The sequence below is a fragment of the Podarcis filfolensis genome (assembly GCF_964270895.1).
Source record: "Podarcis filfolensis genome assembly, chromosome: 1".
Taxonomy (NCBI): Eukaryota; Metazoa; Chordata; class Lepidosauria; order Squamata; family Lacertidae; genus Podarcis; species Podarcis filfolensis.
The window spans coordinates 80,879,256-80,898,066 of NC_139604.1; the positions used below are offsets into that span (position 1 = coordinate 80,879,256).

Here is an 18,811-nt window from a genome sequence, read left to right on the forward strand (position 1 = left end):
AATGGATGAAGTTTCTGCCACATTCATGAGATAAAAACATTTGTTCTCCTTTAATTTTTGCTTTTATTTCCTCTCTTCACTACCCAGCTTGAGGTTGCTGCTTTTATGCAGCAGCTTATTCCATAAAGTACTACATATACACTGAAGATGTCATATGCAGAGTAAAAATTGTATTGTACTCCTAATTCCTGACATAGTGGAAGACTAGCTGGGTAGTCATAACAATGTGCTTTATTTTTAATTTTAGACAAACAGTTAATTTCCTGAGACTGTCTCTAGCCGCTCCAAAGAGATTGGCCTATTGTATTAGTTTTCTAATTGCAGAATTTGGTGGAGGCTGTTGACTTTAGCAAGAGATGCGGTTATAGTATGGGACCTTCAAGGTATGCAAGGTGTGCTATTGATGTAAGGGATATTCTCTACTCCATATTTCTGGTGGTGGTGTGTTGATTAAATTGCAAGTAAGCTCACATCGAAGGCAGAGCGTGCCCTTTCATTCATTATTCCCAGGAACTTGATAAATGCACAGAATGGATTTCTCAGTTGCGGAGTTTTGGTTATTAGCATTGCATGCACATTCTAACCCAGTTTAACTGAATTTAACTATCATGGTACTACTTATGGGTTTGTTGGCAAGTTGAAAAATAAAGCATGACTGAATTGAACTGTAATGCAGACCCTGCTTCTGAATAATCGTATGAAAGAATAGGCTAAGGGCAGATTTCCTGGCTGTGGTTTTTGAGTGATAATTACTACACCATTTGGCAGCTTAGTTATATGAAATAGGTATTACTGCAAGTGTGTGCTTTGCCATTAATACAGAACTGGATGACTGAGAGCGTACTGGGTTGAAAGCATATTGCCGCCTGGTTGGGTGATTCCACTATAATAGCATTCTTAAAAATGGAAATCATCACATGTATGTTCAATCTGTTTCTCTTCTCTTTTTGGTAGAACCAGCTCCTTTCGAAGGGCTTGCTGTTCATGGAGGAGAAGGTTAAACTTTGCGAAGGCAAGTATAGAGGGGCTGCTGCACTTCAGGAAAGGGCTCTGGGTTCCCTAAAAGCCCTGTGAGTTATCTTTTCAGGCTTGGGTCACTTAGGTGGTTTTGTGGAAAAACCAACACCTGTGAGTCACATGACTAAGTATTATAAGGTCCTGTTCTGTACAAGCAAGAAACTGAGCCCTGATGATAGCACAGAGTAGAAATTTAATTGGAGCACAGAGGAAGTAACTTTCTCTTCCTAAAAGAAAAAAAGCTAATACAAATAATCACTTATAAAGTGGGAATTACTACATATAGCACTTGTTCATGGACCCACTTCTCTTTGTCCTTATTGTCTTGCTAACATCTAGCAATGTGGTATACATGGGGTTGCTTCTGAAAGGGGCTTAGGAACTTTAGCTGCTACAGAATTCAGCGGCCAGGACCTTTTCAACTGTGTGTGTTATTGTTTTTGTTCGTTACTATGTTGAGTAATTTTCTGTTTTTATATGGTAAACCACCCTGTGATCCATGGATGAAGGGCAGTACAGAAATTCTATAAAATAGATAAGTAGTGGTAAGGTGAATCTTGTGACTTCTGGATTTCTAGCTGGCAGTACCGCGGCAAGATATTTCTCACATCTTAGCAGAACAATTAACAGAATGATCCCTTGTGCTAGGCTGTCAGGGAGCGTTTGGGTTAAGTGGAGGCTTTCTGGCTGAGCTGACTTCCCTCTGCCACAGTAAAGCAAGCATTTCTCCATTGGCACCAGCCTCCTCCTTCCATTCACTGAATGTGCAGGCAGCTGAGCAAGCTGAGGAAAATATCCTTAAAAAGGGCATCCTGAGGGTGGGGATGGGCTGAGCCTGCCCAACATCTGCTCGCATGATGTTATTGGTGCCTGGTCATTGGGTCAGTGATCATTCCAGATCATTCTGCTCTCTCCCCCTTTGCGCTGTGATTTGCTGGACTGTGGAAGCGATGGTGGTCCTGTTGCTCTGTAAAGGGCTGCTAGCAGGAGGCTGTGGATTCTGGTTTTCTCTGTTCATATCCTATGATTCAGATGGGCAGTGTGTGACTGTCAAAACCAGGAAGGCTTCCAGTGTTCATGGGATATGGCTTTTTCACAGACATGAAATAAACTCAGAATTTTTTACTAGCCCACAAAAATGTTTATTAGCTTGCCTGTACACATGTATGTCACTCACTGATGTCCCAAAAAGAGAAAAATAAGAAACTATTCCCTTCTAGTTTTGGTTACCAGGAGGCAATTGTGACTTGTCATAGGTAAACAAGCGAGATTCAATTATGGGCCTGCTTTATCATGTATGGCTCTCTCGTCTAGTTTTTTATCACTTGGATCTGACTGTTCCCAAACCTGCAAAAGTAAAGGAAGAAAGGAGCTCCTCAAATAACCTTTTGTAGCTCTTATGCTGAGATTCCTTCTGTTGATTTTTATTTTTTAGTGGACTGAACCTTCTCCTAGCAAGTAATCAGCAGGCAGATTGGGTGTGATACAGCAGCTCCAGAATTTGATATGCTGTTTGCTGCTAAAATTCAGCTTGTAAACTTAATTCCAGCTGGTCTAGTCCTGGAGAATGTTGGCTTCCTCCATGGGAAAAATTTCACAACCTGAAGTTTAATTTTGAAAGTAGTAAAACTTTATGTTGAAAAACAGTGGGCCATAGGTTGCTCAGGCTGCAATTCTAAGCGCACTTATTGGGAAGCGAGCCTGAGCTATATTAGGTGGGAATTTGGCTGTAACATTGCAGTATTCAGATCTACAGTACTCAATTTGAGGTCTGCAGTATAAGTCACACAGTCCCTTTGGAAACCATGTCCATATGTGGGTTAAGCCAGGACATGCATCTATCTGCTTGTTCTGCCCTCTGGCCTCTGAGAACATCCAGCAGCTTAAAACTAATAGTTCCAGATTGGAAAGAAAAGCTCATTTTGGCAGCTTCTGGGTGGTGAGTTTCTGAATCACTCACATTTATGTGGAATGCAAATAGTGCCAGTTTGTGGCTGCTGAAACTTATTTTTTGGCAGGGGGAAATGAGCGATGCTTATTTTCCATGGTTATACCAAAGATCATGTAGGTGCTCCTTTGCTTTGGCTTGGGCATGTGAACTGAAAAATGTTTGAAAACCTGGTGACCACAGGAGTTATGACATCGGTGGTGAAGATGAGGGCTACTTGGTTAATCAGATGGTGGGGCATTTGATCTTGCTTGCTCTGTGTGACATGAAGATGCCTTCTCTGCCCCTTTGAAATACACCATGCTGATAGGATAACAATAGTGGGAAGGACACATTTCTGCAGGGGAATCTCCATACATATGCATCTGTGCTGTGCGCCAACTTGGGTTGTGCCTGAAAGTATTTTTGTGAAAGCTGCTGCGCCAACATCAGAAACTAGTTGGAGATGCACATTCATGTTTACATCCCATGGAAAACAAAATCAGGTCCAGATGGGTACCAGTATCAACATTCAGTATCAACGTTCAATGCAAATTTGGATTTACACGAATGATTTTGACCCTGAGTAGATACAACCCACTATAATGGTGATATAGCTTACTATATTCCATGGGTACTGAGTGGTTCTGCAGTTACAGAACATAGGACTTGGTATGATTTAGGGGAGCACCCGAATATTCATGCCCTGAAATCAACAAGGAGGTCAGTTCCTCAAATTAAACATTTGCCCCCTCTTTCCCATAAAGTGTTCATGGTTTTAGTTGAAGGCTACCTAGATTTTGCATGACTTTGAGCATTAGGGTCCCGCTTCTAAAGAAATTTGCAAGGTTTTTCTTTCTTTCTTTGCTTTCTACAAAAAGGATAAACCTTGCTTTAAAAGCTTCATATCACCTTTGCCAAAGGCAGTGTGGTACACTGGTTATTTTTGGACCGAGGCTAGCATTTTTCCCCTTTTTGCGTGTGAAGACCCCCAGAACCACCCCCAAAATAAAGACACAAGAGACACAAAATTTAGTTTAAGGTTTTTGGCATTAATTTTGGCCATAACTTTATTGATTACAGCATGTGAGTGGTTGCTTAGGCATTGGTTCCAGACTACCTGAACCTGCATGGTGGCAGGAACAGGACTGACACTGGGCACCACCATATGTCAGTAAGGGAAAGCATCCTGGGGGAGCGAAAAGCTGGCTTTGATCTCACAGCTCACCCCAGATGCTCCCAGGGGCTCTGGCGTGGCCCTGGCCCCTTGACAGGGTTCGGACAAAAGCAAGGTGAACCCCTGGATTCCTGCAACAGAATTCTCTAGCAGCAGCAATGGATGGGCAGGCACAGCCAACCACTTCCCCTCCACAAAACATTGAACCAATGCCTAACCACCAACCTTACAAAGTTGTGACGATTTGCTACACAGTAGGCAAAAAGCAAATGGCAACAGCCAATCAGCCTGTGGCAAAATTCCTACTGGGCCCCTGCTTCAAAACAGACGAGCCCTAGACAGGCATAGCAAGCCCAAAGAACAGCCCTAAATATAGAGAGGGTGGGAGGGTGATCTGATGCACATTGTAGGAAAGAGAAAGCTCCCAGCAACGTGCAGCAGCTTAAATAGCCCCCCAGTAGCCAATAGATGGCACAACAAACCAAATTTCTACCCCAGCAACCAAGGGGCAATCAATGGGGTGTTGTGGCTATCCAAACGGTCCCGCCCCACAACAGGGAGGCAGTTTAGGTGATCTCACCACAACACGTGCCCTCCATGATGGAGGACACGATATCTTGGAAGAGGTGGAAACATAAACTGAGCTACAGTTGCCAAGACTTGTCTGCCTTTACAGAGAATTAGGCAATACAGTGGTACCTCGGGTTACATACGCTTCAGATTAAATACGCTTCAGGTTACAGACTCCGCTAACCCAGAAATAGTACCTTGGGTTAATAACTTTACCTCAGAATGAGAACAGAAATTGTGTGGTGGTGGCATGGCAGCAGCAGGAGGCCCCATTAGCTAAAGTGGTGCTTCAGGTTAAGAACAGTTTCAGGTTAAGAACGGACCTCCGGAAGGAATTAAGTACGTAACCAGAGGTACCCCTGTAGTTGGATGGCTTACTTTGGGTAGAGTATAGCTGAATATCAGAGACCAAGTTCTAAAACAAGGTTCTTTTTCTCCACCCCACCCTCTGTTTGCTTAGAAGAGAATCGCATTGACATACTATCTGAACTCTGGGATCACTTCTTCACAGAGACTCTTCCCACACTCCAGGCTATATTTTACCCTGTTCAGGTAAGTCTAGTTAAAATATAAGCTTGGCAGGGAGGAGAATACAGTTCAGACTTACCACAAACTACCTCTCTGAAAGCTGTTGAGACACCCAACACTTAAATTGTAAAGAAATAGATTTCAGGTATAAACCACAGATTTCTTCAGATGTACTGCCGAACTTAAAAGATATATAGAGGAGGTCTTAGTATTCTAATAGGATACAAATTCTGTGTGACTTCAAATGTACCTTAAAACAGACTTCCTCAACCCATGTTTTGAACTGGTTTCCACCAGTTCTAGTCAGTTCAGCTGTGCGTTGCTGAGTATTTTGACCACACTTACATGGGCATACTTGCTAAAACATAGGCAGAAGAAACTTCCAAAAAACAAAGGAGGGCAGATAAGTTGTGAAGATCCTTTGACATCTTTATATACCTTGATATGCTAATGGAGTGGAGCTGTCATGTGGAGCAAATGGTCCACTGACATCTAAACACCCAAGAGGTCAAAAAGAATGAACCTCTCTGGAGCTTCCTTAAAGGACAAGATTTCTGCACTTCGTAAATTTCCTTTCTGGCTTCCCTTTCAATCCCTTTATAGCAGATGTGAAGAAAGTAGATTTGAATCTACTGGTAGATCTCTCGGTGAGTTTCATTCTATTCACAAGTGTTTCTGACTCCCAATTGGTTAACAGATAGAAAGGCCTCTCACCTTCCCCCATAAAAAACCAGATTGCTGAAAAGGAAAAGAGGGTGTGTGTGTATAACCAGGAATGGATTTTTGTGGGAAAGTTCTGGTACTGAAAACAAATTCTGAGGGTGAGCATGTACTTAGACATGCTCTCTTCTTGAATTTTGAGGGTACCCTGGTCACACATTTCCACCTGGCTCCTGTTGGTGGATCAAGTGGCTCCATTACAAAAACAAAGTAGATCCCCACCCCCCACAATTTATAGTATACATTGTATATCATTTCCTGTCATTGTAGTTCCTATCAAGACATTGCAAATTGCACACACAAAATAAGAAGGGTAGCTGTGGAGAGAAGGGAGTGCCCATTTCCAAGGCTGGCTCTTCATTTTCAAACCATGGGTTGATTTGCCAAAAGGCATATCCAGACAGTTAAAAGGGTGTGCATTTTGCAACAGTTAGCAGTTCAATTTTTCTGCTGTTTATGGGCTGGATTCTCCTCTCCCTTGAGCAGGGAAACAACATAATTTTTGTTGGCCTCTTACTCAGTTGGCTTCAGCAAAGGACCAACCATTCTATGTATTCTTTGCTTGACAGACCCTAACAATCCTAACTACTGAGTAACTTTTAAATAGGTATTTTAAAATAGCTACTTTGAGATAAGAGGGCAGAGAATACTCAGTCATTCCCTGCTATATTCATTATTCTTGAACTTGAGGGACCTAAAAGATAATATCCACACACCCACACCCTATGGTACCCCCAAGGAGTTGAGTCACCTAAATGAGAGACAGCTACCTTGTGAACCAAAGAAGAAATCTTGTCTGGGCATGAGAAGCTTCTGGCAGCATAAATTTCCCACAGAATGAAATTCTTATGAAGGTCATATGCTTCTATGTCTGCCCTTGGCAATCTGGTATTGGCTGGCTTATTCCCACCCCCCACCCCATTCCGGCTCCAAAATATCTACTAGAGGCATGATACAAGCCTCCTACTCAGCCCCCAACCTGGCAATTTCCAAAAGGTCTAGAAGACTGGAAATACTTGCTTTTTGCTATGTATATACTAACTTTTCATGATGTCTGTATTAATTCTCTCTCTTCCTCCTTTCCCATTCCTCTTTATTTCCCATACTTGCAGCAGATGATAGACGGTATGTGTGAGAATGCCTGTTTTAGAAGGCTATGGTCTCCCTCTTGCTACTTTTAAAGTGATTTATGTCCCAATCCTTAAAATATTAAATGGAAATAAGACTTTTTTTTAAAAAAGTGAAATGTCTTTCCTTGTAGTGTATTCAGAACTGGAGTGTAAATCAGCTGAGAAGTCAATTTCACCCAATGGTACACTGCTTTTAAGATAGACGTCACAATGTGGTTTTAAACAATAAGCATCAATTTTAAAATTCTATGACAGTTTTTTTCCCAAAGTTGGATCCCCAAATGTCATAGAATCATAGTATCAGAGAACTGTAGAGTTGGAAGGGACCCCAAGGGTCATTTACTCCAACCCCCTGTAATGCAGGAATCTCAACTAAAGCATCCATGACAGATGGCCATCCAACCTCTGCTTAAAAACCTCCAAGGAGGGGGAGTCCATCACCTTCCAAGGGAGTCTGTTCCACTGTTGAACAGCTCTTATTGTCAGAAAGTTCTTCCTGATGTTTAGTTGGAATCCCCTTTCTTGTAATGTGAAGCCATTGGTTCAAGTCTTACTCTCCAGAGCAGGAGGACGCAAGCTTGCTCCCTCTTCCATGCGATGGCCCTTTAGATATTTGAAGGTGGCTATCACATCTCCTCTCCGTCTTCTCTTTACCAGGCTAAACATATCCAACTCCCTCAACCATTCCTCATAAGGCTTGGTTTCCAGACCCTTGATCAACTCCCACCATCCCTCAACATGTTAGGATATTTCCGTTCCACCTTAAAAGGGAGCAGGATGTTTGTGTCACAGCCTGCGCATTTCCTGTTTCACAGGATGTTTATGTTTTCTGTTGCTTTCATTTCTCACTTGGTGTCGAAGACACTGAAGCAGGCAGTCATGTTTTTTTGTTCTGATCAACGCTGAATTAAACTTGTAAATATGCTCTCCTGCTGTGCATCTTTCGCTGTGTGCATTATCTGCTGATAGAGTGTGCATGAGCTCAGGAATGTGGCAATCTATTTCTGGACCTCGTGTCGCTAATTGCTGATACTGCGTGTCTACGGGAGATCGATGGACGTCCGGAGACGACGTGGAGGCAGTGATGGCCTTTGTCTCCCTGGCAGTATCCCAACACAACATTGGCTACACTGGCTGGTGATGCTGGCAGGTGTAGTCCAGCACCATCTGGGGACCCCAAGGTTGAAGAACGATAAAAATGTTTTATTACAGAGTCTGCCAAGCCAAACTTTTTGAAAGTCTGAGAGCTGAATGGTGGCACCTAACCAGACAGTTCTTACTTCCTATTCATGGCAATATGGTTCTTCAGAAACCCCAGTGTTGGGGGGGAGGTACCACCTTAGGTGGGAGCTAGATACTATCAGCCCCCTTGAAACATCCCTCCAGTCTGAAGAGGATTCATTTATGAGAACACGTCTGAAAATAGTTTTCCAACCAGCTCTGAATCCACCTGTCAATATTACCACTTAGGTAAAGGGACGCAGGTGGCGCTGTGGTCTAAAACCACTGAGCCTCTTGGGCTTGCCAATCAGAAGGTCTGCGGTTTGAATCCCTTGACGGTGTGAGCTCCCATTGCTCTGTCCCAGCTCCTGCCAACCTAGCAGTTCGAAAGCACGCCAGTACAAGTAGATAAGTAGGGACGGCTGTGGCAGGAAGGTAAATGGCGTTTCCGTGCTCTCTGGCTTCCATCACGGTGTTCTGTTGTGTCAGAAGCAGTTTAGTTATGCTGGCCACATGACCCAGAAAGCTGTCTGTGGACAAATGCCGGCCCCCTCGGCCTGAAAGCAAGATGAGTGCTGCAACCCCAGAGTCGCCTTTGACTGGACATAACTGTCCAGGGGTCCTTTACCTTTTTTACCTTTTTATTACCACTTAGTAATACCATTTACCTATTTAGTTATGGGGCAACTTGTCAAGTACTTGACTTATATAAAGTTTAAATATGTGAAAGCTTCATAGTGATTTTTCTCAAGTTATGTCATACCACTTCCCCTCTCTCCCATCTTTCCTTTGTAAAGGAATGATAGTGTAGAATCCTGCAAAACCTTTGCACCAACACTTTGCTATAAATGAGATCTTTCATCAGGATCTCCTTTTCCACAAATCATTCAATAAAAGTTTTGATTTCCTTAAAACAACATGGCCAGCCAAATACTAAATTTGGTTCAAGATTATGTAATCTATAAAATAGAATTCATTATTAATTTTAAACTTAGTTTCTGTAAATTCATGTAAAGTCCAGAGTTAAGCTTTTTGAACTCTGAACTTTTTTGGGGGGTGGAAGGAATACAACTGAAGTCTCTGGACTTTCCCCCCATTATTGTGTATGTGTGTTAAAGGCCATTCTGAGTTATATGTGCTTTTAAAGCAAACATAGTTCATGGCAGAACTTGAAAGCCTTACAAAGCTCTTCACAAGTCTAACTTCACAATGTTTACTTGGAAATAATTGTTTCGCCAAGTTGGTTCCTGAAAATGGACTAGAGAGAATGCCAAGTGTTTGTAACACTGAATGATATGAGGAAATAGACTCTATGAGGGAAAGAGGCTCTAGGGAGATGCTTAATCCTTTTCCAAACACTGATCCTTCCTAGAAAGTTCCCCTTTCTTCAGATACATTATCCCCCATGCCCCACTTCCAGCTAGACTTCCAACACAGAAGCAGTAGAAAGGGTCTTGGACAATTGGTGCATTGCAGGTAATAATTGATGTGTGTGCATGTTTGCGCGAACCACTTATGACTTCCCCATCCTGTTCTGCAAATGGTCACATATCCCTGCATTCCTGTTATCTCAGCAATGGATTGAAGACACCCATTTGCAGAGATAACACTTAAACTTCCATCCTTGGTAAGCCCTGTCATTGATTTTATATGTGAATAAGTACATTTTCACAGCAGGTTAAATTTGCAAGATAAACTATGTGCTTGATTTAGCTTGTTTACACTTACAAAGCTAATGCTGCGACCCTGCAGAAATCTCATACTTTCTACAGCTTTATCTTGTATGCCCATAAATACCTGCTCTGATACCCAAAGGGGGCAAAGCATTTCTTTGGAGCCATTGGCTTTTGTTCCTATTTTGCATTTTGATGAAGATGTTAGCTGCATCATTAACCACGTTATGAATTGATGATTAACAAACGTGGATTCCCTCCAGCCAGAGATTTGCTTCAGTGGTTGCAGAGCAGTTACCTATATAACTATTCCCATGGAGAATATAGGGCACAGTTTAACTGGGTTGTGGCTGAGGGGGGGAGATAGATTCATCGCTGCAATGAAGCATTGGGAGTTGCTTTGAATCTCCTTATTTTCTATTTTATTGTTTTTATACTGTTTTATTGCACTACTAAGCATTGTTTTAATGTTATTGTTTGTTTTTATACTGCACAAAATTTAGGTATTTTAAAAATATTCAGCAGTTCATAAATGCCATTAAACAAACAAACACTAGGAAAGCTACCACTTATAGAATAATTTACCTGCTTGTGTAGGAAGTCTTCCTTTCCCCAGATTCTTTAACCAGCCACTGTAAATACCTCTCCATCCACATGCCTGCAGTGGCTAGGTTTATAACTTCATGTGACCAGTCATATGTTGCATTATGTTCTCTGTCCCCCTTCATTCCCCAGTTCTTACGTGAAAGCATAAAATTAACCCCTGGCATTATTTACAGCTGCTCTGAAATTGGTGTCGGATGGAGTTAAATGTACCCCAGCACCAACAGCCACTAATTCCCCCACTGTTTTCTGAATGTGTATACAGGGCCAAGAATTGACTATTCGCCAGATTGCGTTGCTCGGCTTCCGAGATTTGGTCTTACTAAGAGTGAATTTGGATGAGATTCTTCCTCGGGTCCAAACCAAACTTCCACCTTCCATTGTCCAGATGCTGCTGATTTTACAGGTGGGGAGCAATGTGTTTCTTCTTATTAAATGTGCCTTGACTAGTGAGTAGGTGGCCTGGAGAGGTTTCTGTATACTATGAAGTAAGAGGAGAACCAGTGCAGAGCAGAAAAGTGCAATTGAGCAATTGCTATGAATGACATAGACTAAGGCTGCTGTCCTAACCCCACTTACCTGATCTTAAGCCCCATTCAATTAAATAGGACCTACCTTTATGCAGACACAACTAAGATTGTGCTGTAAGTTACTAGCTACAAAACCGTTTAGTAAAGGGATACCAATAAGCAGATTTTGTCTTTCATCTGAACCAACTAAGACTATACCATCTGTTTTATAAACTATCTTCCTCCTCATTTCCCTGTCGCATGGGGGGGGGGGGAATCAATCTCTGGTACTTTTTATGCAACTGATGATGAAGGATTTTACCCTCAAACCTTACAGTTGTTTTCATTAAGTACCATAGGATTTTTGTTTGTTTGTTTTTTTGCATTTTCTCACTTACTTTACTCTGGATAGCTTAATCATGTTCCCTGTTCTAACTTCGTAGGAGGATTGTTCAACATTTATTCACTCTCTTATTTCCCAGGCTTACACCATCCATTTTGTTGCCTCTGTAGCAAGCACTTAAATCCATTTTGGTGCAGCTGCTTGAAAAGCTTGCACCACTCTACTTGTTCAGCCTTAAAGGTAAAGGTACCCCTGCCCGTACGGGCCAGCCGTGCTCATCTCGCTCTAGAGGCCATGAGCCGGCACCGTCCGAAGACACTTCCGGGTCACGTGGCCAGCGTGACGAAGCTGCAGCTGGCGAGCCAGCACCAGCGCAGCACACAGAAACGCTGTTTACCTCCCCACTATAAAGCGGTACCTATTTATCTACTTGCACTTACGGGTGCTTTCGAACTGCTAGGTGGGCAGGAGCTGGGACCGAACGACAGGAGCTCACCCCGCCGCGGGGATTCGAACCGCCGACCATACGATCGGCAAGTCCTAGGTGCTGAGGTTTTACCCACAGCGCCACCCGCGTCCCAGCCTTAGAGGGCTTTTATATATTTATTTTAGCAGAACAGGTCTTCCCTTGGGGCAAGTCCTATTCAACCCCATTGACCCACTGGATCCCATCCATCTTCTAGGGTGTTCTGTTAAGTTACATTTGCATACCAGGTTCAGTTGACCTGGGCATTCTCAGCAGGGGGTCCTTTTTAGCTCGGATAGCTTACCATAGCCTGAATCTGCAGAGTTCTAGAAAGAGGTGTACATCTGTAAAGCATTAAGTATTTTTGAACTACTCCGAATGGTTGTCTTAAGTTTTTCAAATCCTTAACAGTACTGCATTGTAACATATATCAGGTGGCCGGACATCACCAACAGTGAACTGAGCGCTAACAGTATGGGAGCCAAAATGGGGTCAATGAGAAACAAGTGGGGTGTGACTGCAATGTTGGAGGAACCCTGAGGTTTGCAGAAGTACAAATATTTCTAACCCCAGCCCTCCTTCAAAAAGATACCCAAGCCCAATGATGACTGTGCATATTCAGGAGCTGCAGAAAGCTGACTGTCCATTGGAATACAGAAACAGAAAACCAGGCTATGAGGGGAATCAAATGGCTTCTTTGAGCCACTTATGGAAACTTTATAGTATCCCGAAGAGAGTTGGCTGGAATGCTGAAAGCAACCTGCATTTTGTTGCAAGCTCCATGCAGGATAAATAATTATGTAACAGGTCTTTTTTCTTCATTTCCACAACTTTTTCCTGTGTGCACAATTATATTTCTTCTGAAAGTATTGTGAAAGAAATATATATGTTCATATGCATATCTGTTGGATGCTTTTTTGTCACAGGGAGTACATGAACCTACAGGTCCCAGTAAGGCCTTCATGCAGTTGGAGGAGCTTGTTAAACTCGTGGTCTCCCCATACCTCGGTTTGTGCGAAGAACACTGCTTCCCTGGTAGTACGTGTGCTCTGGGTAAGATGCATTGTATTGCAACGCCATTCGAGTTTCTTTCCCCCCAAGATCCCTTCTTAAACCAATGTAACTTTCATCTGTGTTGGTCAATAGTTTGCTTGAGGGCTGTGCAAAAAGAAAATTGGTACCCAAAATGTGTGTTCTCGTGCTAGTACTGCCTCTGCATTGTTGCAGAACGCGTTTGACCAGAGACAACACAGCGTGACAAAAGAACTGTACATCAAGAGTGCTGCCTCTCACATACCACTTGCAACTCTCTTTAAGAAAACAACAACTATTGTCTGTCAGCAGCCAGCATGGTCTAATTAATATGCAGCTTTGTGCAAGACGGAGATGGGAGAATAAAAGCTTAAATCATCCCTGAGTAGATACCAATCAATGAAGCCTTAAACATAATTAGTTTGTATGGAAACAGCCTTCATTTTTTTCCTTCTTGAGTCTTACCAAGTGATAATGAGAGTTCAGTATTCACAACCTGGTTCTGCAGGTGCTTAAAATCTGATTTTTTAAAAATGGTAGCTGAAAAGCATCTTGCCACATATTACAGGTTTCTAGTTTAGTTTCTTTCCCTTCCTTTATCCTGCAAGGGAACTTGCCAAACACCCATTGTAGTAGTTCTTTCCGGATCCACAAGCCCCTTGTTTCCACAACATCATCAGACACCTGTTGCCAATGTTCTGCTTGATCACAGGGTTGATAGTTTGACAATGTCAACTCTATTGGAATTGTGTTATTCAATCACAACTACTTTGTGCTGCTCTTCCCAGCGCCCAGGGCTATGTTGTAGGCAAGGAAATGGGAATAAAGTCAGATCAGCACTCCCCCTAGTACAATACTGTCTAATACCACCGCTAGCCAGTGTGTCCCCTCCCAATAGTTTCCATCATCCCTGACCATTGGCCATGCTGGCTGGGGCTGAGTTGCAGTCCATAACATCAGGAGGGCTGCCCCGATCTCTATGATTTCTGGCTTTCCCAGCTCTGGCCATCACTGGACAAGGAATGTTTGAAACTGGCATCTTGTCAAAAAACACGTGTTCCCTTTGTGTTGTGATTCCTGTAGCTGTGGGGCCACATCCTCGTCTTTGGATGTAATCTAGTGTGTGTTGTGTAGTTCAGTGGACATGACCCTTTGCCTCTCAACTCCTCCAGTTCTAATCTATATTTCCCCTTCCTTCTGACAATCATCTTTGTTTCCTCACCTGTCTTTTCAGCCTTACATTTAAACCAGGGGTTGGGAACTTGCAACTCTCCATATCTGGGTAGAAGAGGAGAAGGAAATAAGTTGGAATGGGAAAGTGATTGATAAGCAGCATAGCAACTTTTTTGAACATAGCATTCCCCTGAGTATTCAGTCATTGGTCTAATGCACCCAATCTTTGTATAGGACTCATGAGTGTGATTCCTATGTTGATTCCTATTAGTTCAAATTAGAGCTATGTTGCATCCTCCTTTGCCCATGCCAGCTGATATTCCTTCCTTGAGCCACTTCTGGGTTTTGCCAAAATCGGTTAGGGTGGAAGTTCCACTCTGGATATAGCTGCATTGTCCAGTCTTTTATCTGAAAGGAAAGCCCACTTAGTTTAAAGCCAACATGGTGTTCTCCAGAACTTGCTGAACTAGAATTCCCATAATTCTTTATCATTGAACATACTGTCTGGGAATTGATGAAAGCTATAGTCCAACAATATCAGGAAGGCATCACGTTCGCTGTCTTTGGTTTAAATTGACTTACTTCTGAATAAACAGTCTTTGATTCATCATTGTTACCATTTGGTTCTTCCTTAATAAATATTTGTTAAGAATAACAGGCCTGAGAGACATGGGCTGATCTCTCTAGAGCAGAGCTTTCCAAACTGTGTCATGACACGTTGGTGTGTCGGCTGCAATGTCTTGGTGTGTCGCGCAAATGCTCTTATAAGGGGCTAGTTTAACCTCTGGTTTACTAGCAAAACTGAATTACTGTGTCACAAAATGATTGTGTCTGAAAAGTGTGTAACCAACATGAAAAGTTCAGAAAGCTGTGCTCTAGAGTGTCTGTTTGTAGGACATGCACACCTTCTGGAGTTTGCTGCCTGACTCTATAAAAAAGAAAGAGGGCGGTAAGACCATATCTGATTACAGCTGCTTAGGTTTTACACAACAAATACATGCCTTGAGGAAACCAGATGTACTTCTCCCAGTGCAAACATAATCACAGCACAGTTTGCTATTCACAAGTAATAAAATCATGACCCTTCTCCAGAAGGAAAATGATACAAAGTGCATGCAGACTTGCACGGTGCTGAAATTGTTTTGCCTGAAAGTTAGCCATGTGACTCTTGGGAAACTTCTCTGCTATCTTTTTGTCTGCCAATAAAACAAGGGATTGGTGTCATAAAGCAGTTTTATGAACTCAGTGGCCTTGAAAGGACTGTAGATTCAAACCCATCATATTTGCTTTCTGTTTAGAAGTTACGTGTGTGCTATTCACTGTGCATGTAGGTAAATATGCAAAGCACCTGTTTCCCATGTTAGGTTTGTAGGATTGGGATCATGTTTCAACCAGGATTGAGGAATACTATAATAAATGGATACAAGACTTTTATTTTAATGGGCTGTAAAACAAACACTATTGGCTACTGTATTCATTTGTAAGAATATTTATAAACCACCAATTCATATAAACATCATGGTGGTGTACAATAAAACTTTTAAAACATCTTAAAATTTTAACGTATAAAATGCAGAGCAACTGACTAACATGGAATCAAATTAATTCAACAACACTTGGTGAAATGAACAATTTCAGTAGGCAATGGCATTTCAGAATCATAAGCACCTGTCAGATTTCAACAGGAACAGCCTTTCAAATCCATGATGCTAAAAGCCTTCGTTCACTAAGAAACTAATCAAACATTAGATCACAGTGAATGCATTAGACTCCCCCCCCCCAACGATCAATCTGTACGTTGCTTTGAGACACTTTTTGCGAAAAAAGTGACTAAAAATTAATAATAATGATAAGGCTAAATGAGCCAGCATGAGTTTTGTACTTTTCTATTGCAATTAAAGTATGTGGGTGGAAAAGATATGATGGGCTGAGTGAGGACTGCTTTCCTTATGTTGCCATGCTGCAATAAAAGGGACCGCAAGAGCTTAATCTAGAGACAAAGTGACAACAGAGCTAGACAAAGGCCTCAACTCCCCAACTCCCAATTACACTGGCATTTTAAGAGACTAATTAGACACTTAAATGATTTCCGCTGACCAGTATCTTCCTTCCTCCCCCATCTCCCTGGTAACAGTTTCCTCAAAGCAATGTGTGATGTGACTTCATTGTTTCCAGTATTTCCTTAACTCCCTGCAAGCAGCCAACAATTGAGTATGAGGATGACACCTCCTCATGTTTCTTTTCCCAGGGGATGCTGGAGGGACGTGAGAGACATCATTAGGCCCTCAAAGCCATTGACTTCAGCATCCCAGACAGCAGAGTTAAGCAATATCTCCACCTATTGGCAGTTATGAAGGGGGGGGGGGAAATTCCACTCCACTTTTTCGTGAGCGCAGAATAACTCATTGCATTTTGAATGAAAGGCCCAGAAAACTGGTGGTGTTGTATAAATTTTTGAACACCTCAATCCCCGACGCTCAGGCTGTTCTGACTGAGACAGCGGCTGTCAAATAAACTGCATTTGCACGAGCCTAAATGCTTGGAGGAACAAAGGAAACTGGTGCTGAAGACCAAGGTTTTTTCACTAAATTTTCACCAACCCCTCTTAAAGGGTCACGTTGTGGAAATCTTGGGTAGTGTTCTATGTCTGGACTCTGGAAATCTCTTCTTGTTCCTCTTTGGTTGAGCATATTCAGAGCTGACTTTTTGTTAAGCTTTTGGCAAGAGAGGATGGTATTCAACTAAGTCCTATCGAGAGGAGACTCAGGGAAATTTATGAACCCATGTTAGCCAGGCCCATTAACTTCAGTGGGTCGACTCTGAGTAGGGGTAGCATTTCTTCGTCTGTTCCCCAGCTCCAACACCAAGTTCATTTTGCTCCCCACCCCCTTTCCTTTCCCCGCATGATTGCTGGCTTCCAACTTTTACGATGAGTGGATATTTTCTTAATTTCCCCTTCCTTCCACTCAAAAGCTTTTCTGTCTCCCATTCCCTTTTATGGTTTTTCAACTGTTTTATGACTGAGTTATTCATGATCTCTTCTTTGCACAAAGCATTTTCATTTTCTCACTTTTACAGCCTCTTTTTGCTTTTTTATCTTGGTTATATAATGTCTGATGCTTCCACCGCTCTTCCTGTGATCTTGCCTGGATTCGTGGGCTTGTGTATGAGATGATTACTTCAGTGAGAAGTGATTTGTGGAAATGAGGTGGCAGCTGAAAGTGGAAACAAAAAAGCTGAATCAGCTTCCTCCCCTCATATTGTTTTCCACCTCTGCTTCATTCTTCTAGTTTGCAGGCCTTTTGCTTGCAGCAACATCTTACTAACCTCGGCTTTAACTTAATTCTCTCAGAAACTCATTTGAATCTTAGCCTACTGTGTAGAAGCACCACAGCATTGTACTACATACTGGTTGTCTGTTGTCTGTTTCTCATAGTGTCTGATGTGGACGTGTAGTTTCCTTCATACTTGTATCTAAGTGGCCTAAGAAGAAACCTGTGGCCCTCCAAATGTTGTTGGCCATGGGAGTTGGATTTCCAACATCATCTGAGGGACCAGGGGTCCCTCAGCCTGGCATTAGGCAAAGTGAGGCAATCACCTCAAGAGGCAGATGGCTAGGGTGCAGCAACAGTTCCTGCCTGTTCCTTCTGAGTTCCTCATCTAAGAGGGGCCTGTCCCGTCCCCCCTCTCAAATCTGACCTACTACCTGAGGTACAGGGAAGAATGCTATTCCACCATTGGTGTTGGAAGGAAGGTGCAGCTGGCATTCCAGTTGGTTTCTGGTTGTGAAAGCTTTGTGAAGACACCATCTTACCATTTGCCTCAGGCTGCAAAATATCCTGAGCCGGCCCTGGGAACTGGATGTTCCTCAGGTGACATTAGTCCTATGCAATAGCATAAGCAACTAACTCAGATAAAGTGAGTGTAATAATTCTGGCACTAGCCAAACAGGAAGTTACTGGTCTTAGCATGATTCCATGCTAATTCTCCCATCTGCCAAAACTGTGGTTCCAAGTTTCACCCTGCTTTCTATTTTTAGTCGCATCCCTTATCTGCTTAGCTGAACTTGTTGATCTCTCTCTCTTTGTTGCTTTAGTCAGCCTGCAGCAATCTGCTGAGTTGTCTGGCCATAGCAGAAGAAGATTATGGGTGGCTTGTCGTAGTAGTGCAGGGCTGTGGAACAAAGCCTGCAGTGTTTTGCTTTTTGCTTGCTCAGTTGCTTCCATTTTGCCATTATTGGATTTTGGAATGCATCACCTTCAAGATACACTTTCAGCTGCTTTTTATCGCTGTTGCTCTAAGTTGGAAGGGACTGTTGGAGGCAATGAGTTGAGACCGCCAAAAAATGAGATACAGGAGGAAACCATTGCAAAATCTAATTTTGAAAAGTGGAATCATATGCTGGCTAGCAGAAAGCATCTATTCGGATGCCTCGTCATCTCATCTGATTTGAAAAGAATGAATCCAGAAATTTAAATGAGCTTTGGCCTAGAAAACTTGAACAGCATGGAGAGACCTGAGTTTTGTAAGCTGGAAGCTTCTCTATCAAAGTCCATAGAGTTTCTCCAACCATGTTTTTCACAAGCTTCCTGTATTTTGGCTTTACCACAGTGGTCCATGCATAGGTAACTTTAAGGATGTATTACTGCAACACATTCTATGTGACGCTAACCTTGAGGCTTGTCTGGAGGCTGCATAATGTGAAGGCTAGGATGTTTGTGA

At 42.5% G+C, this 18,811-nt stretch overlaps 1 protein-coding gene across 1 annotated transcript in view; it reads left to right on the forward strand.

Moving 5' to 3' along the window:
* PRR5L (proline rich 5 like) overlaps positions 1-18,811 on the forward strand; it is a gene marked incomplete at its 3' end in the record, with an annotated part of 44,895 nt that overhangs the window by 17,392 nt on the left and 8,692 nt on the right. The window contains exons 4-7 of the mRNA XM_083603402.1: positions 955-1,012; positions 5,152-5,243; positions 10,832-10,972; positions 12,811-12,937. Coding sequence (XP_083459528.1) covers positions 955-1,012; positions 5,152-5,243; positions 10,832-10,972; positions 12,811-12,937 — 418 coding nt within the window. The remainder of the gene's footprint in view (positions 1-954; positions 1,013-5,151; positions 5,244-10,831; positions 10,973-12,810; positions 12,938-18,811) is intronic.